A 26,566-nucleotide genomic window follows, 5' to 3' on the forward strand; every position below is an offset into this window, starting at 1 on the left:
CACAGGTGTCAGTTTCGATCAAATGTATGGTTACGTTTAGCTACTGCTGCAAGTTGTTGTTAAAAAGGAGGGAAAAGCTAAAGCTGTCACAACATGTGAAATGATCATCAGCGGTGATCATGTGGCTTGTTTTTGAGGCTTTTATAAGGCTGCACCATCTGTGGTGGTAGTTGGGCAGAGGACACACTGACCCCATTTACACCTGGTATTAAAATGCGTTTTGGGTGATCGGATTGCAGTCAGATTGACCACATGAAAGTACAGGTGTAAATGCACCCAACCTGCAGCGCGCTCCTCTGGTCACTGGACCGCCATGACAAGAGACATCACCGCCAATGCTCTGTCTGCGCTCAGCATCTCCTCTCCTCATCCCTCTGTGTGTGCGAGTATAGACGTACCTCAATGTCACATTTACGGACCCTCTCCCCTCTAAACGGCGGCGTTTTGAGGCTGATGTGTCCGCGCATTATGCACCACCTCTCCGGCAATGCCAGGCTGCAAGCCTGAGCGTAATGCAGCCTCCGGAAGCTTCCTCTCACCCCTTTCACAGACAGAGCGATCGGATCTCTATTGGATCTCAATGTGGAGACACATATTAATACAAGGTGTAAATGTAATCAGGTTAAATCATATCTAGATACAGCCTGGATACGAGACGCATTTTAATGCCAGGTGTGAAGGGAGTAACTGTCTCCTCAGAGCCCCTTCTGTTCTTCAGCTTCTGTTTCTGGGGTAGGATCTTTATTTATCTGCAATAACAAAAACTTCTCTTCATTCTGTCTATACCTCTTTCTTTACATACTGTATTTCTTTACATTTTAAGTTTCTTTACATGTAAGGGTTTTTTCTCCTTTATATTTTTCTGTCCTTTTGACATGGCTTTTCTTACTTTATGCCCTGTTCCCATGGCAATCTGTTTCCACATGTCAAACTGCCTTCTTTCCTTCTTCTCTCCAATATTTCTCCTGCTATTCATTTACCCTCAATCTTATTCTTAGTAATTAGGGGCCAGGCAGCTATGCTGCTGGGTCTCTCTTGTTTTTGACAATATTGTTATTATCATTATTATTATTATTATTTTTCCTAGAAAATCTGCCTTCCCATGCATGAAAATAAACCATAATTTGCATATAGGTCCAGTTCTAACAGTCAGCCAATAGTCCTGATGGTGGCGCTACAGCAAATGCCGTGCGTGTTACAACTTTGCAACTTCCACCAAAATGTTCAGATGCTTCAACCTGGCAGGAATTATGAAGTCCATCACTCTGTTTTTCTCAAAAACTGCATCTCCTCCCACATGTTTTGCTCAATTGACACCAAAGTTACTGCGCTGCATCTTCAGACTGTCTTCCACAAACCATCCAGACAGATTTTTGAATTATTAAAAATTGAGCCCACAGTGCATCAGAATGTTTTAGTGTAAACAGTAGTGTACACAGCTACTGCACATTCTCACTAAATAAAGCTCCAATGTTGATGAAAATAAATGACAACATATTGAGGTCACGGTAGATGTCGGGGGGTAAATTTCAGAATGTTATCTTGAAAAACTGTATTTTTTACATTTTGAATTCTATCCTCATGTGAACCATTGCAGTCAATGGAAATCAAGCATTTTTAAACATCAGTTTGTTAATAACGGAGCAATCAATCTTTATTAAAATAACTTACAAACACCTCTATGTTGTGTAGATGAAGTACGCAAATTCTCAGAATTCTGTCTTGAAAACTGTCCTGTACTTTTCATTTGTCTTCCTTCTTCCTCCTTCCTCTTCTTCCTCCTCAAAATGCCCGTCCCCGACCAACAGCCGCGCAGCAGCGATAATCTCTCTTGCTTTCTCTGCTGCCTGTTGAAGAAGAATGACTTATTATTGAAACCTATTGCTGAATCTAATTTGAATAAGATATGGCACCTTGGAAAGTTTGACTGTATGTTTTAGAAAGGTGAATATTATGTCCACAGTGAAGTGAAGGGTAAAGATAATTGAGTTGACACAGCTGCAGGTCAGGAGGAATGATGCATAGATAGAGGATGATGTTCCCTCAATTTCATTTGTTTTTCCTTTTTTTTCCTTTTACCCTCTAACAGAAGGATGTAGCACATAAGGGATGTATACGTGCACTCACTGAAATGTTACTGTCAGCTCTTTTCCAAAAGTATTCCTGTTTTTTTAAATGAACTGGAGAAGAACTAACTGCTCTGTAGAATGTCTTATTAATGGTAAACTTATGAGCAGCACCATGGAGTCTGCCATCACAGTAATTATAGACGTCTTTTAGTGTTCAACTACAATTATAATTCATTAATACATTTCATTAGGACTGAGTGAATAGACTGCAGTGCAATGACACAATGCAAATTGTGTTACCCACATGCACATGTACGTCCTCCTGCGCACGCATGAGGCAAACAACACAGGGACATCAAAAACAGCTCCATAGCACTACTAGAGGTCAATAACTCCACAGGGAACCTTTAAGTGAGCATCAGACGCAAGTCACCCTCTTCCATCCCAATAAAACCAAGCAGTTTTTTGGCCCTGTATTCTTCATCTTAAAGGTTGTTTTGGAGACCTATTTCGAAAACTATGGATGGCTTCATCTCAGCTATCATTTTTGATTTTGTATCCTGTTATTAAGTTTAGAAATGTATTCCACTCGTGAAAATACAGACCGCGGAAAGCAAATGCAACTTAATTGTTTTCACAAATCGCACGATCCGTTTAGTAGAAGGTGGAAAAAGATAAGATGAACGTGTCCACGGCTGTTTGTTTTGAAATGGCGTCTTTGAGGACGACCTCTGCGGCACACATGCAGCCTGCTGGGAGAGTAAGAGGCTGCTACAACTGATGACAGAAATGGTTATTACATAAATGAAGGTTTTTTTTGATGCAGCCGCCGGCCGCATCATACACTGCAATTCAACCGAGATAAAATCATGCAAATAGCATTTCTTTCAGATGGTCCGCCGTTTTTGCCATTCTCCCGCCGTTCTGTCGCCGTAATTGCAGTGTTTTGGAGAAAATTGTCTCGCATGTTTTCGACAGCTTTATTTTTCCACAGAGAGCCACGGGAATCCGACAGGAAAAAAAAGTCCAAAAAACAAAGAGCCGAGCCAAGTAATTGGGTTGAGATTGCACTGACAGCCTATTGTTAAATGTGTTAAATGACAGTTTGATGCTTTCGACTGTCACGTTTTTTCAAGCGTCCATCACAACATTGTCCCCGCGCTGCGGAGCTGGAGCTGCTTTTCAAAGCTTTTATCAGCACTCAGTGAGGCCAACGGTGAATTTAAAAAAGGAAAGTGTGATATGTAAATGAATTCGCCCTAGATTCCACATGGATATTTTTAGTTTTCTGAAGTACACCTTGGTAACGTGTCAGCACTGGGTTGTATTATTAAAAATAGACGAGGAATAAATAAATCTTACCCTCATAATCCAAATCCGTGTTTTGAAACTGCCTTTTGATTCAGTGATTTGAGCTCATTTTACATCCTGTTTGGACTGTTTCCTAATAAGATAGATGCCACAGTGTCAGCTCTGCCTGTCCCCGACTCCTCATCTACTCGCTGTGTGCAAATGGATTCATTAGCCTTTGCACATAGTCACATTAGTCATCATTTATTAATCCGTAGCCCCGCACCACCACAACCTCTCTCTCTCTTTTGTATATTATCCCAGTCATTACGGAAATAGGATTATTTCAGAACAGTCCCTCCCCTCAGCTGAAGGTACGAGGCAGTTGCTGCTAGCTTTTAACCTCTAATTGGATATCTTGGTTATGACTGTAGGGCCTTTAAATAACCCCTGTTGGGTCCTGTGATAAGACGGGGGCTGTGTACTGGAGGGAGCTATTAAGGGCTCTCCTAGGAGAGAGAAAAGAAAACTCAACTGGCGCACCCACAAAGTCAAGGCACGGCTCCAGACTATGAGCATTTACAACTATTTATAATATAATAATTATAATAATATATTAATATCATAATAATAATAATAATAATATATATAATAAAAGATATTATAACTGTCAATCTATCTATGTGTATATACTCTATGTATACATATGTAAATGTGTGTGTGTGTGTATATATATATAGAATGTGTATGTCTATATATATATATGTATATAGAATGTATATATGTATATTTATATATTCTAGTGATCTTAGAAATTATTCCTACTTTTTTTTTCTTTTCTTACTTTACTTTTTTTCACTTTTAATTTTCAATTAGATATTACTGTGACGGTGCAGTGCCCAGAAGGTGTGATGTGAGAAGAAAAAAAGAATTTATATGCACAAAATAATAAATTGCGCTCTTGAAATAATAATAATACATTTTTGATTTGTGCACAGTTTAATAATTAAAATTGATCCAATTGTATTCTTTCCAAAAGGAATGGCCCACACTGTTTAATTCATAAATTAGTTGTTTTTTATTTCATATTTTAAAATTAAATCAAATTTAATAAAGCCAAGATGTCTGTTGTAGTCCTCTAACAAAAAAACACATCCCATTGTTTTTTTAGACTAGTGTTTAGAAGCCTTGAGTTTGCCATTATGGCTGTCGCCAAGCTGTTTTTCTTTCAACCTGACATGACACAAGAGCCGCGGTAGCGACCTGTAGATCAAAGGGTTGACAAAGACTTGAAACTAGCGATTGAGACCATAAACTCATGTTTTCAATGTTTACTGAGGTAATAAATCAAGTGAGAAGTAGGCTCATTTTCTCATAGACTTCGATACAATCAGAGGAGTCGCCCCCTGCTGGCTATTAGAAAGAATGCAAGATTGAGGTACTTCAGCATTGGCTTCACTTTTCAGAACCGGAGCTTGCCGCCTGATAACAACATGAAAAATAAGAAACAAAAACTGATACAAAAAGTATGCCAGCGTATTGCTGCCACCATGACAAACAAAACAATCTATTTATAATGAGAAAATGTTCTCACTTTAATGAGAACCTGTAAATGTTATGCCAAGAGATTTTTAACAAGATATTTTTCCTGTTATTACTACATACCAAAATTGTTCTGTTTTGACAAAAACAAATCTCCTTTTTTATCACAAAATGTTCTCCACCATCCATCTATCAGTTATAACAATACAATGATATCTTGTTCCAATTGTTGAATAAAAAATCTGCGCTATTATTTTATTTGTGTCATGGTGGCCACAGAACATCGCCTTTAATCTGTTTTCAGATGCGATCTCTTTCTGTTTTTTATTAGTAAAGTTATTCCACTCTATTACTACAGTGTAGAGGAATGTGTTTTTGTCCATTGATCTCTTCAATAGGTATAAAACGTGCTGAACTTGTGCAATAGCTATCCCTGTTAAGTGATTCATTAGATGTTGTAAAATGCTTCTGGCCTTGCTTTTGTATTGTATATCGTATATATATCAGGGATCCTTTTTGATGGTTGCCCAGTTATTTTTACTAAAAGTCGATATTTACATTTGTCTTTATGTTTTTGTTCCCACGAGCAGCACTGCACACAACAACACATTAATACTATTTCATGTGCTGCTGATCTGTGAGTTTGCTAATACACACGGACATGTGCTATATCAGCTGTGACTTTTAACTGTGCCATGACTTTAGTTTATTCTGAGCTGTATATTTTGTGACTAGCAGCTAAATGTTCTCTTCAACAGACTCCAAAAAGCTTTTCTATCTGCTGGTGCATTCTGCATTGTGATTAATGCATATGCCGGAACAGTTTGAGTACATTATAATGGCGCTACAAATCGAAAGCATTTGATTCGTATAGAGCAAAATATTTCAAGAGCTTGACCCTGTGTAAATAAAGATATTTAGTTTTTGGTGGGAGAACTGGCTGCCATTGTTTGTCTTATTTTGTCTGACACAGTCATAACACAGCTAGCTTTATCGATTTAATAAATCTCTGTGATTTGCTTTGTGATCTTCAGCTGGAGGAGCAGCTGAGTCGTCTGCAGAGAGAGAAGAATGACCTGCAGTCCAGGAACGAGGAAGACCAGGAGGACCTCAACGAGCTGATGAAGAAACACAAGGCCGCTGTGGCCCAGGTCGACTATTCTCCTCTCTCTATACTATAAGACCTGGAAATTACATTTGCCAATTAATGCTTCCATTTCCTTATGCAGCTTTAAATTATTAATGAATTACATTTTAAAATGGAATTACAAAAACATATTTTATTACAAAAAATTATTTAAAAAAAATATTTTCTTCATCTCACAATGAATTTGTTACCTACTTTTACTTCACGATCACTTTAATAAAAAAAGCCTAAAAACTAAATGAAGCTCAACCCACAGAGCAGCAGCAGGATTGGCCATCTGTTATGTGTTGATGGAAATCATGTGTGTGGGGTTCGGCCAATGAAGCTCCTACTATTTAAAAAGCAACTTAACACCCCGTTTTAGCTCGAACACAGCCCCTTCACACATTCAAATACATTTGAAACCAAGACACACACCAAATGTGTTTCATCTCAAGTGATACTAAATGTTTTTTTGTGGTTTATTTTCATGTAGAGGACAGAATTACTAGATATTCTCTGGAGAAAAGAAATAATTGTCTTTTTCCAGACAGTAATTTGCCTATAAACGGAGACCAAGATCAATGGTATAATAGCAAAATAATAAGATTTACTGACTCAAAAAAAAGGATTTAGGTTTTAGTGTTAAAGCTACTAAGAGGAACTTTCATTTTGCGGTCCCTGTGAAACAAAAGCGGTAGTGTTTCCAAGCACCAGAGTACCTTTAGAAAGCCTCTCATTTTACTGCAGCAGGGTCTGACGGTCTGCCCCAAGCAGTCCTGGTTCTGGTTTTCTCGTGCTTCCCTTCTCTCCATCTGGCCCAGCAATATGGCTTGGGTCTCCAGCAGGGACCAGCGGAGCAGCGAGGCGAAGCTCTGCTTCTGACCGTAGGAGGAGCCGCTGCTGCTGAGCGTAGAGCTCTCCACCTCCTGCCGGAGCTCCGACTGCAGGTCGAAGGCGGCAGCGAAGCCAGATCGGGGTCTGTCCGCGGTGGGCTGGTCGCTGCCGGAGGCCCTGCTGGAGTCTGAGCTGAAGGAGTTTCTGGTGTTCCTGCATGTCTCATGTCACAGGGAATCTGACCCCATGACAGGCTTTAAGAATAACTATATAGAAAAAGCCAATCTTCTCGCTGATGGTCTCGTTTACTTATCTAGGTCATATAGAGGCATCAGTATTACATTGAGACTGTGTTAAAAAGTTCCTTGTAGTAACTTCAAGTTAGTCTTTTAATGCAAATTTAAAAATCAATAATATTTTTTTTCACCCATGTGCGCCCTCATGTGCATGAGATAAACTAAACAGGCACCCACTCGTAGAAAAACAGCACAACACAGTGTTACCAGAGGTCAGAAACTCAACAAGGAACCTGTTCCCAAACACAACCAGTGCAGTATATTGGTCAATTCCACAGCTAATACTGTATGTCAACAATAAAACTGAATCATCCATCATATAACGATATATAAGATGATATTAGATGGATGACATTGACTGGCTGGTGAATGATTTTTAATAAAAAAGTAAAGATTTGCCCAACCCAAGATCTTTTTTTAAAAGGTAAATTCCCTGGATCCAGCTTTACATTGAATGATCTGAACACCGTTCATCCCTGCCAATTGAGACATTTTTGAAAAGCGATGGTATTTGGCTAGCTCCGAGTTCCCCCCCAACCCCCCACCCCCCAGTAGTATTAAAGCTGTATATGCAGATGAACAGCAAGTGGAAGTGAAAGTGTAGTAAAAGCGCTTCCTTTCCATTGCTGATGGAACGATGAGTGATCTGCTTCAACTGGCTCAAATGAATCCATCCTTCCTGTCTAAACTGAAGCAGCTGAATTCCCTGTTGGACCCGCTGTAGCAGAGTGTTTCATCTACTGTGAAAAAAAAGAGCACTTGTCTCAAATATTTCACACAGGTCACATTGAAATGAAATTCACGGAGATACTTTCACCAGACTAAAAAAAAAAGTTTCCAGCAGATTTATTTGTCGAGGTAATGTCACTGATGGCATCATATTTTACTGGATCTACATGGTATTTCTTTATTGTTTTGCATTTAATGGATTTAGATTTAGTTTTGTGGATTAGTCTGCATACTTTATACTTGATGATGCACTTGTAAAAGTGAAATTCCTTCTTCCATCAGGTGGAATAAAAGAAAAAACATGTTTAATATCCACCTAAAGTATCATGTTGCTCACTGACTTAGCTTCTTTCCTGTGTTTTCCTGGTTTCAGTCGGCCCAGAACCTGGCTCAGATCAGTGACCTTCAAGCCCAGCTGGAGGACGCCCTCAAGGAGAAGCAGGAGGTTCAGGAGAAGGTAAATGCTGTTTCTCTGCTCTTAGCATATCACTGACATCCAGTTGAAATCTGTATTCCATCTAAAAGGACAGTAAAATGGGCAGGGAGAGATGTGACAATGTGGAACTTATGTCAGTTTTAAAAAGTATGCGTCAGACCAGAGGAAGGAACCAGTAGGACGGGTTTAGACAACTGGAATCCAGACCTGAAGTCATTTCACATACATGTATGGCTTTTGATTGATGCTCAATAACTTATTAGAAAACAGCATTTATTAGTTTATTCTATTAAAATATGTCATTGATCTCCCATTTCCTTTGTGTTGTTGAGAATAATCTCTTATTATACAGTACCATGTTTGTCTCTGTAAATCTGGCTTAGTATCACTTTGATTCAGTCTGACTTTTAGATACTTAAAGTGGCAGTAGGCAGTATATTTTTGTCATCATTGGGAAAAAAGTTACACAATAACCTTTCAGCATATTGTAATTCAAGTGTTCTGAGAGAAAACTAGACTTCTGCACCTCCTCATGGCTCTGTTTTCAGGCTTTAAAAGACCTAGCCCGTGACGGCAGATTTTGGCCAATCACAGGTCATTTCAGAGAAAGCGTTTCTATTGAGCGTTCCTATTGGCTGTGCTCCGGCTGCTGGGTTAGTGCTTGGTATTTCCTCAACTGATCTCAACATGGCCGCCGGGTCACAAACTTTCTAATTTAATAGCTAAACAGTGCACTACAAGATGTTTCTGAAAACATTTGAGGAGAGAGATAGGCATTACAGTAACAGAATATTGATTCATATTTGATCAGCGCTGCCTAGTTTGACCGTTTGATCGGAGTTCGCGAGTGATTGACAGCCGGTTCTCATAGACGGCAGCTGGACGGCAGGAGGACACATGATTTTTTTTACCTGTCTCATTCACTACTGTCAGGATATAGTGACCGTTTTATAAAAATAACTTTTTTTAATCATATATGCTCCATTTCTACCCACTGCAGCATTAACTCCAAAGAGTTTCCTTTTAAAACCAGGATCATAACAGTAATTCAAAAAGGTTCAAGAACAGGAAGCACTTCTGTGGCTCAGGAGGTGGCTCCTCCAGTCCTTGGGCAAGATATTGAATGCCAAATTACTCTCGAAGGTTGAGCCATCGGTGTGAGTGTGTGTGGGTGTGAATGGGTGGCATGTGGTGTAAAGCACTTTGAGTGGTTAGAAGACTAGAAAGGAACAATATAAATGCAAGTCCATTAGCATTTATTTTACGCTTGTAATACTTTTCAACAATGAAAGCCAATCATTTGCTGGTTCCAACTTCTTGAATGTAACAATTTTCTACTCGTCTGTCTTTCTATGATAGTATGATAGATTTCAGTCTCATAAGTTTCTAAAGTTTCCTCTGCTGCAGTGCAGTGAAGAATCCAATTTACAAACTTGCATGAATGTGCAGCGCTGCGTCTGCCGATTTCCTTTGCCTTTGCACTGGTCGCTTAAGAAATACAACCCTTGATGTAATAGATGTGTCATTCAAGCAGGATTGGCCCTGGCACTATGTGACACAGATGGCCAACTTGGTTTCCCCATGAATCCATCAGACACAGCTCCACCTGACCCAGCCAAGAAGAGGGGAGATTAGACCACTATCACCCATGTTTTGAGAATGTACAACTCAAAACATCAACTACCGTAGCGATTGGTTGGAGTGAAAACCTAAAGACTCTTGTGCGGTAATGTGCTGAAAGAGTTTAGTAAAATGTGCACACGGTTTCTTTGTTTTTGGACCAATAATTACAATCTCAGTTTTGTCCTGATTTAGTTAGAGGACATTTTGGGGTGTCAAAAAACTGATGTCTAAGATGCAGTTTTTAAGGGGCCTTAAATGATGACAGTTAGGGATGTTAATAATTAATCGTTAACCGACTTTAAGAATTTTAACCGATTAATGCTAATGGTTAAACGGTTAAAAGAAACATTAAAAATGAATTAAAAAGCTGAGGAAAGTGTTGCAGATACAGGAAGTTGGATCGGGTCTTGAGCTGAGGAGTTGTAGCATTTACTCACCGACGAATAGACTGTACACACAATGCTACAGCTATGTTAACAGCTATAATGCCAGCGACAACCCCACCCTCACCGCCGCCACACACACGCGGTCTGTCAGACACTTGCTGACGTTACGCCGCGCTGACAGACCATATGTATGTGACAACGGGGAGCATGAATCCACCAGCAACGCCACATCTCCGAACGTAGCAAAACCAAACAGACACAGTCTGTTGGACACTCGCTAACGGCAGAGACACAGCTGACAACCTCGCAGCTAAACTAGTGGTGCGGTGCAGACTTACTGGGAAAGTGGCTGTATGTGTCCTCGACACTACACGCAGCATCGTGGCTGCTACATTAACTCTCCCGGATGGGTGAACTGGGGACTCAGTTGTCTGTTGTGCTCATACAATGCAGCTGGCGCACCGCTGTATGCGACACACTAATCTTGTCAGTTAATGAGGGTCGGTTATTGGTTAGAAAACAAATTCTAAATTAGCATCCCTAATGACAGTAACATAAAGACTGAAGAGTAGTGCACCCAGGACAGAGCCTTGCAGCACTCCAGATGGGATATCTACTCTTTGTGATGAAAAGCTTTGAATTCAGACAAAAAAAGCTCAGATTTTATCCTAGCACTCAGTGGCCCTCACATGTATAGTGACTTAAATGTGTGTATTTTTGTGTCTTAGTTGCAGGCCCTCCAGAGCCAGCTGGAGTTCCAGGAGCAGTCCATGGTGGAGAAATCCCTCGTCAGCCGGCAAGAGGCCAAGATCCGCGAGCTGGAGACCAAGCTTGAGTTTGAGAAGACCCAGGTCAAACGCTTGGAGGTGAGAGCTAAAGACAGGTGGAGGAGGGCTGGTGTTGGTCGGCGGCTGGTAGAGGAAGCTGCAACATTGTGAAAGACATGTGTGAGGGTGAAATGTGCTGCTGGTGGTCAGAGGTCGACTGCAGAGACGGAGAAAGGTCACGATAAACTGAACCCAAGTGGCACCACGTACTGTACCTCCATCACATTTCCGACCACTGCCAGTTAGATTATACCCATCACTGCTTTACTTTGTCCTCTAGCTTTTATTGCTCTCGCTTGACAATTTGTTATTGTGTCATTTTGAAATTATTTCCAGATTGCGCCCGAGACAAAAAGCACAATTGGAGGATAAAGGTTACCATCTGCACGCTCCCAGGGAGAAATTGAAATCCTCTCTCGCCCACTGTTAAAATGACCCTGCGCTCAATTGTGCAGGTTCAGTCTAGTAATTACTAGCTGTGCGATGTGCTCACCGCCAGGCACACTCTCCCTCTGCTCCTTGCCCTCCAAACTCAAAATAAATATATTTATTTATTAAATGTGATTTTTTTTTTTTTAGCCTGTGGTGAAATGTGCAGAGGTAGGAAAATACACACAATGGTTACACTCTTGGCTTTTTATGGCTTCTCACCAGCATTAATAACTGCAGAGAGTGAATAGTTCAGGTTGCCTGAGTAGTATAACTCATCAAAGCTGTAGGTAGCAGAGCTCAATCAATACCGATGTGAGGAGGCACAGTGCAACACCCACTCAGTGTGTGAAATATGGACAGGGCTGGTGGCTAATGCAGGAGCTAACTCACCGGAGAAGTATGCTGCCGGCGTCGATGCACAGACTGAATACAGACTGGCTGCAGATTTAAAAAGACTTATAGAGGAGCCGCCTGTTAAAACACTGCAAACATGCAGTATATGTGATGAAAGCCTGCTGCACCACTCCAATGCATTATTGATACAAATAAGCTCATCAATTGTTAACATTGTTTTCTGACTGGGTTCTGTGGAGATGAATTGCCCATACTCACTGAACCGCAACATTTGTTCACATTATTTCAGGGCTTTCTTTGAATGTTTTTCCCTTTTTATGTGCTCTGATTCTCGTCTGCTACAGCACTGAAGTTTGAACCAGGGATTGGTTGATGCAGATCTTTGTGGGACATAATGATAAGGATACTGTAAATATTTAGAATGGCATGTTAGCTGGCAGCCGGGCTCTAGTGAGTCAGTCAGACGTACAATTCAGAGTGAAATATGTACCTCTCAGGATTAATTGTAATAACTTTGGTGATCCTCTGACTTTTCATCTAGAGGATGACGAACCCCTCTGTGTTGGCGCTCTGACTCCGCTGACAGGCTGCCCTCATTCAAATGAAAGAGGGGCAGCTTTTTTTCATACAGTACATTATGTTCGTGTTCTGTCCAGCCGGCTGTACACGGAATCAATCTGAGCATATTGTTGAACCGTCTCTCTTTATTGCTTTGCAGACCCTTGTAACTCGTCTTAAGGAGAACTTAGAGAAGCTTACAGAGGAGCGAGACCAGCGCAGCAGCAGCGAGATTCGAGAGAAGGAACAGAACAAACGTCTGCAGAGGCAGATCCGCGACGTCAAAGAGGAGACGGGCGAGCTGGCCAAAAAGGAATCAGAGGCCAGCCGCAAAAAACACGAGCTGGTAAGGATGTGATGGACAATAATGAGACAACTTGCTGACGATTAGCAATGAGCGAGCAGTACAGTTATTTTAGGAGAGCATCCATCAACAACAAGTCAACCTTTTTGTCCCAGTCCGCTGACTCTTGTCTCATTAACAGGAAATGGACATTGAGAGCTTAGAGGCTGCTAATCAGAGCCTGCAGGCAGACCTCAAGCTGGCCTTCAAAAGGATCGGTGACCTCCAGGCAGCCATCGAGGACGAGATGGAGAGTGACGACAATGAAGACCTTATCAACAGGTACAGAGGAATTCACTTCTAACGTTGGAGCCTCTTGGAGTTCCGGAAGGAAGGAGGGCTTAGTTTGAAACAGAATAGTGAGTGCAGTAAAGGGCACAAAAAAAATCTTAGCTCAAGGTCCATTCACTAGCTTTTGGCAGAGCTTTCAGCAGAATCTCACTGTCTTCGTCAGTGGATGGAGTTTGCTCAGTTGTCATGAAGATGGTTCAACTGTCAGCTGAATGAAAATCAGGATAATATCCCTCCGAACATATTTGGAAAACATTAATATCATAGTTTAAAGGTTTACTGACTATTTTCTTGAGCTTTCAACCTCATCTCACCATCTTCATTAGAGGATTACTTTTGGTTGAGTTGTTGACACACCAGAAAATGAAAATTATTATTATTACCAATACATTGTTAGCCACATCTTGTAGGATGTTTGACTACCTTCCTTTTTAGGTATCCAAAAATGGTGGAACAGTTTTGTAATTTTTTATTGCTCATCATTTTGCAGAGAAATGTTTTTCTCAATTTTTTTTTCTGCTTTCCAGAAAGTTGTCTGTTTTCAGTCTTATGTCTATGTGTAGAACAGAGCTTTGATGAACAACAGGCAGGCACATAGAAATAGTGGAGTCTGTAACTGTAACTGGCAACCCGCACTATAGTCATAGGTCCTGTTCAGACCTGGCATTAACATGCGTCCTGAGTGATACGAAGACAAGTGAACAGCTTTAAGTACATCTGTTCACACCTGGCATTAGAATGCGTCTCCACATGCGTCCTGAGTGGCCACTTGTGATCCGATCTCACTTCCCCGCTCTGTATGCAAATATAGCATACGTTGTGGCGTAATATTACATTTGTGTCCGTAGTAATATCCTACATATTCGTGCATTTGTGTACATTCTATTAACATCAAAATAAAAGGTTATTGTACCGGCGCTCCCCGGGGACCTCCGTGCCGCCGGCACCGCTGTATTTGCCAAGCAACAGCGGGCACAGAGCTTCAGAGAGTGGGGGATGAGAGAGAGCGAGCGGGCGGGTGTCAGCTCCGTGCAAAGCAGCGGAACAAAAACACAGACAAATCTCCGACAGTATGATAATAATGCACTTCGCGTCCCTAGCCTGATAGTCTGTAGATATGTAGCCTATAGATAAGATATATTTGAAGAAAATACAGTTGTACCAACAGAATACAGACCAGCGCTCGCGTCTGCGTGTCTGCTCACATGAGGAACGCAGACACCCAACGCTTCCCAGCGGGACGTCAGTAGAGTAGGCGGTCCTTAATGTAGTCCAGGACACGTTTGTGTTCACGCTGCTAAAAGAATGTGGTCATATGTGGCCCAGACCACCTCTGAATGTGGTCTGAAAAATCCGATCCCAATGCGTCATCAATGCGTCTTGAGTGCGTTCACACCTGTACTTAGAGCTGTCCACTTGTCATCCGATCACTGAGGACGCATGTTAATACCAGGTCTGAACAGGGCTATAGACGCTGCTCAGAAGTGCTGCTGGGCAAATATATAAACTGTTAATGTCCCAGCACATAACGCTCCCTAAAATCACAAACTGACATTTTGACATGTTTCTTGCTTCCAGTCTTTATGCTTAGCTAGGCTAACCGCATCCTGACTTTAGTTCTGCAATAAACACACAGACATGAGGTACAGTATATAATACACACACACACACAGACATAATGAGAGTAAACAGCTCTGTGAGTCATTAGAATACGCTCTGTAAGGCTTTCTTCTCCTCTCCGTATGCAAGACACGAGATCAAGATGAGGTGGCGCGCTGAGCCAATGCCCCTAAAAACATGATGCGTACCATACAGTTAGTTTGCCGAAGGGAAAACCAAAACTAGGTCATCCCAGCGTCGGCCATGATACGCACATTTATTGAGATATGTTTAAGCATCCTTCACCTTTTTATGTATAATTTTTTTACTTGATTTTTTTCCTTTTCTATTGTCTTTTGTTTCTCTGTGTTGTCTTTTTTCTTCTCTGTCCCTCCACCAATCATCATCATCATCATCACGACCAGTTTGCAAGATATGGTGACAAAGTATCAGAAAAGACAGAACAGAGCGTGAGCAACTTGAACTTTTTTTGCACCACTGGAAATGATGCAGTATTCTACAGTCTTTGAACATTTAGTTGAGAGGATGATAGTGGAGAGAGAACATCCCGAGTTTTTCTCTGGGTTTAGTTTCGGTCCAGTTAGTCCATCACTTCTGGCTGTCACACTGTAGGAAAGAGCTGATATTTGAAGGAAAAATCCCCCCTGACAAAAAAAAAAAAATAGAAAAGATATCTGAAATGCACCTGGCATTCTGGGCCATTATTTTTGTTTGGTGATTTTCCCCTGATTCCTGTGATAATTTTCATCTATTTCAAGACATCAGCTTTTGGTGTCAGGCCCTCAGAATCAAAGAGCAATGGCTCAGTTCCAGATCCGCACAATTCAAACAGGAAGACATGCCTCACAGAAGACAGAGAGATACAGAAAATCCAAAGGGGGGATTTTCCTTTGATGTGTGAAGGCTCTGGGATAATGCATCATCAACAGTGCTCAGAGATTCCCTCAACCCCCAGTTTACTCCACTCTTCATTGCATGCCCTCACATGCTGAGTTGCATGAATACCACTGACAATATGTTACTTGAGCCCCAGCATGAAACAGGCCTCCCTCCTCAGATTCACTGTATGGTTAACCACTTTGCAAAGCTTTTGAATTGAAAGGCAAGAGTGTCTCTGGTCCTCTCCCTTGAGGCCGAGATCTTCCTCATGTTTCTCCTTTACGCAGCCGGGGGGGAGGTATGGGGGGGGTTACCGGCTTGCTTTGGTCTCAGGGCGTCATGTCGGACACTGCTGTATTGTGTTTGAACAGCAGTTGGGCCTATCGCTCCCTGGGCCCCATCTTAATGTTTCATCGGCCCGCTCTAGGGCTGGATGTGACCGTGGCTCGGCGGTGACTTGCCCTCCTGACAGGAGAAAGGAAAGGGTGTGTTCCTCATCAATCTTTGACTCGCACTTGCTTAATAATGCAGAACCCTCAAATGTCTTACAAAAAGCTGTCTTGCTCACCAGGCGAGTAGCACACACACAGCGTTAACCTCTGGCTCTCAGCCATTCCAGTCCCCCTGTCTGTAAAGGGATTATTAATCAGAGCTGGGAAGTGCAGCAAGTGTTTTGATTTGTAATGAGCTGTTAAAAAAAAAAAAGCTCCTCTTTCCTGGTGTTTGGATAAGACACATTTCTATTTCAGTGAATATGAATTATACAGCTATACATTTGAATGTATTAACATTAATACAGTATAATTCAATTTGTATTAAGCTGCTCTAAAATACATACATTTCAGAAAGGCATATATCTAATGTTGGAACACTTTTGGCTTAAAATATCACAATATATTATAGATATAAATTATATTGGGGTTTATTTGTTATTTTGCAACAACATAAAGACCTGCTCTGTAAATGACATATCCAGATTTTCCCTTTTTCCGGGACAGGTGTCCTGGGATCTGTAGGACATCCAGCCAAAAAGTACAATAATAGTGATTTACATACTGTTACATACAACGCAGTCATTGTGTTTCTTTTTTCTAAAGACAGACAGTTGACTTCCATTCTTATCTGGTCACCCTGGTAGCACCAGTATCGAAAAGGAGCTTCTGTAGCACAATAAAGAAGCTTACCAATGTACCTTTTAAATGTCAATATCGGTCAGTTTAAATGCTAAACGGTGTGGTCCTTATTCTTCAATACCACTACTAACAAAATACTGCCTATAGGTTTGTAAGGGCTAAATGTGTTTACTTTGTGTCTTGTGCCGCTGCTGGCTCCAAAGACCTTCGTTCTTACTTTTAAGTATTAAAAAATGACAATCATTTTAGCCCAGATATTTGACTACACAAAGGGATGGCTTTTGTGACTTCAGTTGGCTTTTTAGTATTGCTAATAATGACTATTTGAATATGTGCAATTCGTATTGCACTGAACTCAGCGCTCACTGCAGTGGAAGTTTTGTTTTTTTCATGTGACTCTGTTTATGAGAGGAGTTTTCCCAGCTTCTGTTCCCGACGGTCTTGGAGACGATGCATATGCCTGTCTGTGCTCCAAAGCCACAGGGACTTCACTAGGTCGACAGTTTCATATATCGGAGCCATAAACTGTGGTGTCTATAAGACCCAGGGACACAGAGGAGCGAAGCTAAGCAGAGCAGAGCAGAGGAGGATCCATAGAAGCTAATGATGAATGTAATAGTGTGTAACAGAGATGTACAACCAATGGCGGCAGAATGTCACAGACAATTAATGTCTCCCCGGCACTGTGTTTGTTTGCTTCCCCCCAGGCTTCCGGCAGGGCTTAACTAATGGTATGGTGGTCAAAGACATAAATTGTGGTTGACACCATGTGTGAAGTGCGCAATTACATATTGCCCACAATTGTGGTTTTGGCTGTACACCTGAGAGGTCTCTCTCGATGTGCTCTGAATGTCTCATGAAATTGTATACAGATAAAGTCTTGGAGAATAATGACACGTAATATGAAACCGTTTAGAATGAACATATCTCTAAAGTTTTTCATATTGAACATAGCTGCAAAATATTTACCGTCAACGTATTTCATTTATTTTACAACAACATCTGCTCGTAACTACGAAAGCTTGATGACTGTCTTGAGACAACGTGTTAATTGCCAAAACCTAACTACATGCAGAACACAGTCGTGACTTGGTATGCTTACCATCCACCCCGGCCACCTCCCTATAACTGAAAAAAATGTTGCCAGTCCACAACATAAAGCAATCCAGGCAGCAATTACGTTTCCTCCAAAAACGTATTAGGCATAACCATTTCGAGGAGAAAGAGCATCACAAGCTAATCAGTATTTTGTAGTACTGCTGTAGGTTTCAGGAAACTCAGCAGTGTTGCTATAATTACAAGGTGAAAAAAAAAATTATTTTCCCCGTTTTCATTTTCCCATTTTCTCAAGGCAGGAGTTGTTATTTTAAACGAGTGTTGCCAGTGAAGACAAAGGTTAAAAGACTAATTTAAGAGCTGACTGGCCAAGACAAGACCAACACACAAATCCGTGCGACGCTTTAACTCTAAAAAAGGGTATAAGGGAAACACATCTTGCTACCTGACGTTAGAGCGTCCTCTCCCCTCATTGAGTGATGTTTATTCTGATAAAGTCCACTGTTCCAAAGACAAAGACACTTGGCTGCTCTGTCATCGTAACAGTAGGCAGCAGCAAATCCCCACATTGTCTAATAGTAGAGGCATGTTTTGCAAAGCTAATTACAGCTTAAGAGTCCGTCGCCCCCGTCCTTCCTTCCCATCCTTTCCCTCCCTTGTCTTTGGCATGAATGCTGTCCTAGCATTACCGTCCAAGGTTATTGTATTCCATAAACGCTAGCAGGCTATATGCATTTGGATCTCACTGGGCAAGCCATTATTTTAAATCTCCCCCTTTGAAATCCAGGGAGCTTTTGTCTCTGACTGCTAATGATTTTAATTATAGGTAGTGCCGGGCCTTTCTGAGCTCTCTGTGTGTGCTGCAGAAAAAAAGAATGTTTTTCTCTCTCTTCCTTTGACAAGATGGGAGGCGTTCTGAAACAGATGCAGAGATGTTGAGCCACCCCTCTGATGTCTCTGTAGGCCTATTAAGCTGTAACAACTTAATTTCACAGCGCCACACAAGCACTGGGCTTTGACGGCACTTAATGAGTGTTGCGCTCTTTTCATCCGTGTCAAATTTTATGACAAGCCCTCTATTTTACTCCGTGGCTCGCCGTGGTTTGTGAATGTGTAATGATAATTGAGAGGAAAAGCAGTGCAGTGCCCAGCTGTGTACCAAATCATTCTGTCAAGAAGTGGAATTATGAGTGTATGCATATGACTCGTGTGTGTGCACAGGAGTGGTGATGGAAATAATTACCAGATGAAAGGTAAATCTGGACATGTTCTGCCACTCTGCTGTGCAGTTCAATGAAAATCCAGTTTTTTTTCCCCCAACATAAGTGTTGTTTTCATCGTTTTTGCCATCTTTCATCATTGGTTATGGTGACATTTATAGATCTAAAAACAAATAGAAGGGAGCATTTTCACACTTTTACAGTGTTTTAATCTGGTGTAGGTGGTTTCAATCTAATCTTTATGAGGTATATGCAGGTGTATCCTGATGACGGCTGTTTAGACTGACACATTGCAGAAATACAAGTATGAAATAAACCAGCAATAAGTAAGTGAGAGTGATAGAGATTTTCTCTTTCATTTATGTCCTTCAACACACAGAGATCTACACGGCTTTCACAAGTCTGTTTACTATTTGCTCGACAAACAGTGACACAATGTCCAATTCAAGCCAGGTGCACTTCCTCTGAGTGAATTGGTTGCTCTGCTAAAGTTAGAACAATTTATCACCCGAGATAACCGTACTCTAATAACACAAAAAAATCTCAATACTATGGCCTTAGTTTACCATCTTATTCTCTCATGCCAATGCTTTTCAGCAAACAAGCCTTCATTAGACCACCACTAGAGCAGTATCCTCAAACAAACATAGATCGCACCATTAAACCAAATCCCATTTGGAAACCACATTTTATTGAACCCATTTCTGAATGCAAATGTAGGAAATGTAGGCGCAGATGGCTTTCGGCCTTTGGTAAGCTGAGGTTATAGTATTGAGATTTGTTTTTGGAATGCCACTATGTCAGTTCATAAGTTGTACTTCTGTAGCTCCGAGAGAGCTCTCTTAACAGAGTATTCTACTGATTTAGCATTGCACATAACAAAAAAGGATCCAAATATATTCAGCAGAACGAGAGATATCTTTATGCAATGCAACATGGTTGCCAAAAGTTTGGTCAGAGATGCAATGCTAGTAGCGGCTAATGTAGCCTGCAGCAGAGATGCGCAGCGGGCTACAGAGGTCTGGTGAGATCACTTCTTTTTAACTCCACGCAAGCAGATTTGTTTCATTTTCTAACGATGCTGACTCAAGTGACATCACTCGAGGACATTAATCAGATTCCAGACAGCTCCCTCTGGAGACACTAAAGGCGTTATACTACTTTTTTTTCCCTCCACATATGGAGTAGAACTCCCCAACACCTGTACAGGCTTTGATGTGTAAAATTGGTGGAGTTCCACACTAACTTTTGAGAAAAGTTCTTTGAGGTTGGAGACTACAAATACATAATAGAAAGTGTTACAAACTGTGGGCATAGAGTTTGAAAGATGTGGACATCTACCAGGCAGGCAGGCAGGCAGGGAGGGTGTAATGAAAAACGCTATTATTTGAGGAAGTGTAGGATCCAGTGAGCTTGAGATATCAAGAAATCTCCAGGATATGTGTCTGCTTCTTCTTTTCTAAATCACAAATTCACCCAAGTTATGGATTTGCGATACTAAATTGTTGAATTACCCCTTTTACAGCAACATGAGTGATCACACAACTAGGCAGGTGATGAACCCATCATCAGTTTAACCAAATCATCCAACCACTTATTTGAAAATGAAGTTATTACCTAAACCACATTTCATATTCACTTTTAATATAACAAAGTAGAGCTGTGGGCTTTTAAACCAGTCAGGTTAGGTGGTTGATCAATGTAAAAGTGTGTCTAGTAGAGTGGCTTCTTTCCCAGATTTGGTGTGTATAATCATATCATATACCAAACAGCAGTGATGGCCATAACTATGAAAATAAAAGCCAGATCATAAAAAACATAAATTTCCTATAATTCAAGCTCTGTCGTTGGGTTTTGTTCCGGTCATGGTGCTACTACTCTCTGAAGTAGCTTTGGGAATGTAAAGGTTGCATGTTTTTTTTGGATGCCTGAGTGCCGGCTAACCGCAGGACCGTGATACATGTGCTGTTGCACTCCTCTAACAGTGACAACAGGAAGAAGCTGCCCGTGTGGTGTTTACAGCTATACAACCTCTCGTGGGCATGTTTGTGTGCTTACTGGGGCTCTTTGAGCATGTGCTGTCTTTTATCCAGAACAAATGTCACAATCCTTTGCTTCCACACTAACACTTAACAACCTGTTCTTCAGTCTCTCTGGCTCCACAGCCACAGAGAATTACAGGAACATTTCTACCAGCGTTGACTCTCCTTTCACACTAACAATTCTTTTACCTTATTCTCTCCAACTGTGAATGGCTGTATCTTACTTTTTCTCTCTTTTTTTCGCCATCTCGTCTCTCCTTTGCTTCCTCTGACTTTGTTTTTCCTGTCTCTGACTCCTCACCAGTCAGGGGGATTCAGACACAGACTCTGAGGTGGAGGATCGTGTGGATGGGGTGAAGTCCTGGTTGTCTAAAAGCAAAGGTTCCGCCAAGAACCTTTCAGACGACGGCAGCCTCAAGAGCTCCAGGTCAGTACAAAGGCAGCAGCTATTACTATCACTACAGCGACAGTTAGTAAGCCGTCTACCTACACATTTGACTGCTGTTGGACTCAGTTTGGATGAAATGGTTCATATAATCTGACCCAAAGGAAATAAAGCAATCGGAGCCGAGTACTTGGCTGAAATGAGGGGGCTGCTATTACTTAAATGTATTTTTCAAGCTGCTTTGTCTTTATTGTCGCCAGCTCGGTGAAGAGGGGACTTTTTTTTTTTCTAAAAGCAAACCACCTCCGTGGTAGATTTATTGACATGCCCAATGGCCAGCTGGCATAGTCTACCTGAGCCGCTCGCTGAGATTAATGAATGTGTCTGCCAGCTGACAGCTTCGATTGCCCCAGATTCGTCTCCTTACTAGAAGATTTAACTTCCCTCCCTCAGCTGAGCCACTCCCAACTTTAAAAGTTTTGGAGTTTTTAAATCTCCCTTAGCAGCATGTCTCCACAGACAAACACTGACTGATTCACCGAGCTAGCCAACACTGTCCCTTGTAGTAATAGCTTTCAAGTTCAAATGACTTTGATTGCCATTTGCACAGGTTCACGATTACAAGTACTTTAGAATTCTTGCCGAAGTTCTCTCGGTGATTCAACAAAGAGTAGAGCAACAAAAGGGGATATAAAGCTCATCAAGTTTAACATGATGTTTAAGCTTTGATATGGAAAACATTTCCCGCCAGAGTTTACCAAAATGGTGTTACTGAAGTTTCTATAATGCTCTCAGGGATTCACAGTCTGAGATCAGTATTAAACATACAGTAGCTTGGTTCAATATTATGCTCATGTAGAAAAAAAATATGGATTTTGAAGTCACTTATTCCAATAAAAATGCAGAATACAACCACTAATTGTGTCTCAGTACATATAGCCTGTGTTTATACTGGAACATAACAGTCAGGGTTACCATAAACCTCAACCCTATCAGTCTAGCATACCCAATAGAAACAAATTGCTGCAAATGTTTTGAATCCTTTTCCTGAGCAAATCTATTTTCTGTAGAATAGCTGTTTTTTCCAGATGTATTGCATCTGCTTTTTCGCTCTATGAATGTTTTGTTGCCATAATGCCACATTGGCCGAAACATTTCATGTGCTTTAAAGTGGTTTTGTAGTGGGCTGAAGTTGGGATTTTTCCTATTCTTATCATTACTGTGACCTTCATCTGTCCTTGGTGGGCAATACAATTATTTCGGAGTCTTAACATTTCACACAGGAAAAAAAAACCTCGTTAGCCCTTGTCAGTTGTCTCCAGTTGCACTCTCCTTAATCTGTCTTTTTTTCATTACTTTACTGTCATTTTGCTAAATTTCATGATTTTTTCTGTTTTTATTTGTCAAGTTTCATTCATTTGTTTCTTTTTCTCTTCCTTCACTCACCTCCACTTGACCCAATGTATCACGTTTGTCATTTCCTCTCCCACTGTCTTCATTCCTTCATCTTTTCCACTGTTGCTTCTTTCTAGATTTGCTACAAATGTAGACGCAAAGGAAGGGAAAGAGTGGAAAGAGGGTAAGGAATGGAAAGAGGTAAAAAAAGAGGGCAAAGGGGTAGAGCCGAGCAGGCCGACGTCAGTGATGAGCTCGCTCAGCTACAGAAAACGCTCCAACCTTGATTCCGTCGGTGGCAAAGGGGATGCCCTCTTCAGTGCCCTCAAGGAGAATGCTGAGTCAGAAGACGCTCTATCCTTCCATAAGGCTAAACCCCAAAACTCAGATCTTCAGCGTGAAACCTACTCTGTCAGCTCCAGGAGGAGGTCCCAGGCAGGGGATGACATCAATGACAGAGAATCAGTCATCTCCCAGGCCTATTCAGAGGCCAACAGCCGAGCCAGGAAAGGCATGGACAGCCGCTGGGGTGACTTTGACAAAGAATCAGTCGTTTCATACACTGCACCAAGTCGGGCCTCCACACGGCTTGGGTTAAGCCCTGAAAATGATGCCAAGTCTACCATTAGTTTAGGTCTGTCGAGCCCAACTGGACGCTGCCGAAGCACCTCACGTTTAGATGGGGGCCGAGGTGGGCGGTCACTGTATGGCAGCAGTCCCAGTAGCCCTTGCTTTAGCAGACGGTCTGGGGGTCGCAGTCCGGGAAGCGTTAGCCGAGCTGATTCCCATATGTCGCTGTCGCGCAGCTGCCGCCTGAGCGAGTTTGACGTTGATGATAATCGAAGCGTGGCCTACACCGAGAGGTCGGCGTACAGTCCTCACTCGTCCACTGGCCGCAGTATGTCCATGCCACCACCACAAGCCAGGTCATCAACTACTGATGACCCAATTGACAACATGGAAATCAAAACAGTCAGTCATCGCAATTACCTTGACCCTGACCTGGAGAAAGCCATCAATGAGGTGCTGAGTTTCAAGCCTATCAAATTCAAGCGCAGGAGCTTGGAAGACTCTGAGGGTGAAGAAGAAAAATCCAAGAACGATGAAGACGACAGCAAAAATACCCATAATGGAGAGGGTAGTCGCCCTGTCAGCAGTCTGAGACGCTCTGCATCCGCAGTGGACTGCATGAGACCGGCCCGCAGCAGCAGCAGCTGCAGCAGTCGCCATCGCAGCAAGAGCAAGAGCAAAGGCAAGAGCAAGAAAAAGAAGAGAAGCCACAGCTCAGAGTCTGACAGTTCAGGAGACGACCGTCGTCACAGGAGTAGCTCCAAGAGGAGATCCAAGAAGTCCAAGAAAAAGTCAAAGAAGAGGGACAAATCTTCATCTTCCTCGTCGTCTTCGTCTTCAGATTCCGAGTCGGACTCCGGGTCAGAGTCGAGCTCCGGCGCTTCCACCATTTCCTACCGAAGTTCCAGCAGTGTGAAGAGGGCCCCAGCTCGAAAGGTGTCCAGCCCAGAAGGGGAAGGAGAAGCTAGGCCACCGAGTGAGAGCCAGGAAGGACCCTCAAACAAAAAGGATGATAAGAAGAGAAAGAAGAAGGTGGACAGCCTGATGATGAAGTACTTGTACCGGGCGGACAGTGACTGAGGCAGGCAGTAGGTGGTTGCCTGAGACGGATTTACCTTGAAGAGTGTTTTTGAAGCATGATGTGACCTAACCAATCAAAGACTTTTTCACTCTTAACAATCGCGCATTAAACATTCCCCATTCAATCTGACTGGGATTAGACTTCTACAGTTTACATTTTAATATCCAGGTTGCATTTTTGATGATTTGACTTAGGCATGCTAACCAATTTTTGCTACACCTTGTCAGTTTAAAGTCAAACAGTAGTGACCACAACATCTGTGGCTGTCTTTCCACTAGTGTAGTAAGGCTTTCATTGAGGACTCTATGGGAGCTCGGGGTTGTGAATGTTTCCACACCAGGAAGTGTAGTTGGTGAGAATCTGCACACAACGTGAATGTTAACTGAGCCTTTAATCACTCCCGAGATGTCACTTTGATTTATAGCCCCAGACAGGTAAAAAATAACAGGAGGCAAATAATACATTCCTCCTTCCAGCCCCATAACTGCAGGTATAATTAGACCCCGAGCATTGATTAACAATAACTAGCAAATTCATTTCAGATGCACTGCTGACAGTAATTAACCCCCAGTTAGCAATATTTAAGCCATTTACATAGGCTCTATGTAGACTAGTGATGGGATTGGATCATTATGTTTCTTGTTCATTATGATTATTGGAGATGATGAAAAAAATCATGGAATCACTTGTTTCATATTCAGCAGGTTTTTAATTCAATATAGCTGATTCACTTGACTGCGTCTTGGGTGATCCAATCACAAGTGGACAGCTCTAACCTCGTCAGTTCACATCTGGCATTAGAATGCGTCTCCAGTGATCGCATCTCACTTTCCTGCTCTGTATGCAAATAAACATGTAGCCCATCATTTCTGTTTGCAAAGACCAAATGCGTTATTGTTTTTTACCGATGGGAGACAGCAGTAGTAATATCCTACATATTCGGGAATTTGGGTAAATTTTACGAACCTAAAAACATAAAGTTATTGTCTACCGGGCCAGCGGTCTCCATTGACCTCCATATGGTCCTTCCATTCAGCCCAGACCATCTCCGAATGTGGTCTGAGCGAGCGGATTTCAATGCGTCCTTGATGCGTCTTGAGTGCCTTCACACCTGTACTTATAGCTGTCCACTTGTGATCGGATCAGACAGGACGCATGTTATAAAGCCAGGTCTGAACAGGACCATTTTGAGAGGATGGAATCGCATCTGTTGCACTACTTTGTATTTGGTATCTGAATGGCATCAATTTAGTTCCTTAGGAACCATAATAACACAAAACAGTTTTGCATGCTAGCGTTGCACCACACTGCATGAGTTTTTGTGCCCATTAGATGCAAAAGCAAAGGCTAACCTCACAACATATGCACAGCTAGTTTGTGGTGGTTATGAGAGCTTGACATGCTGTAACACAAGAACGCAGAAGAAAGCAGACAGGCAAGACACAAGCAAATGAAGATGACCTCATCTGCACTTCAACAACACAGCTGTCAAATTTAGAAAAACACAGCAAATATAGAAAACACAAGCACATTGAGAAAAATTCACAATTACACAAACATCGGCAAATACAGAAAACGCTGCAAAGCAAGTAGTACACAATGAAGAGATGCACAACACAACCGAAAACGAAGGTTACGTTATTGTAACCCTATAGTCTATAAGCACAGGCAGAGCCCTCAGTGGCCTCTGTGGGTAATACTCTCCTCCAATCACACACACATGTTCGCCCACTGAGATTTGCATAAACATAGCCAGCCAATCAGGATGTGCCAAGCGAATACCCACGCTCTCTTCAGCGAGCAGCGTAGGAGCGGCAGGAACCTCCTTGGTAGAGGGCTCCGCCTGTGCCTATAGATCTAGGGTTACAATATCGTAACCTTTGTACTAACTCACACAGGCTCCGCCTTCTACTTTTATTACTTTACATCTGCCTGCTGTCATTTTGTCCCACCTGGTAGGTCATTAAGAAGATTTCCTAATCTTCCGAACCTAATATTTGTAATTTCTAAAAGCAATGCGTGTGTTGTGATGATGATGATGATTTC

General features: G+C 41.9%; 1 protein-coding gene across 19 annotated transcripts in view; it reads left to right on the forward strand.

Annotated features, from left to right (window-relative positions):
* The window catches only part of myo18ab (myosin XVIIIA b), a 140,700-nt gene that overhangs the window by 110,119 nt on the left and 4,015 nt on the right, over positions 1–26,566 (forward strand). For 11 of the 19 annotated variants that reach the window (XM_074640050.1, XM_074640051.1, XM_074640055.1 and 8 more), the window contains 8 exons: positions 5,936–6,052; positions 8,263–8,346; positions 11,063–11,200; positions 12,666–12,851; positions 12,991–13,130; positions 15,164–15,208; positions 21,394–21,516; positions 23,007–24,527. In XM_074640050.1, the coding sequence (XP_074496151.1) occupies positions 5,936–6,052; positions 8,263–8,346; positions 11,063–11,200; positions 12,666–12,851; positions 12,991–13,130; positions 15,164–15,208; positions 21,394–21,516; positions 23,007–24,519 (2,346 nt within the window). In that variant the 3' untranslated portion in view covers positions 24,520–24,527. The remainder of the gene's footprint in view (positions 1–5,935; positions 6,053–8,262; positions 8,347–11,062; positions 11,201–12,665; positions 12,852–12,990; positions 13,131–15,163; positions 15,209–21,393; positions 21,517–23,006; positions 24,528–26,566) is intronic. The other 8 variants (XM_074640062.1, XM_074640056.1, XM_074640043.1 and 5 more) reach the window with 4 other exon arrangements.

The sequence above is a fragment of the Sebastes fasciatus genome, chromosome 7, assembly GCF_043250625.1.
Source record: "Sebastes fasciatus isolate fSebFas1 chromosome 7, fSebFas1.pri, whole genome shotgun sequence".
Taxonomy (NCBI): domain Eukaryota; kingdom Metazoa; phylum Chordata; class Actinopteri; order Perciformes; family Sebastidae; genus Sebastes; species Sebastes fasciatus.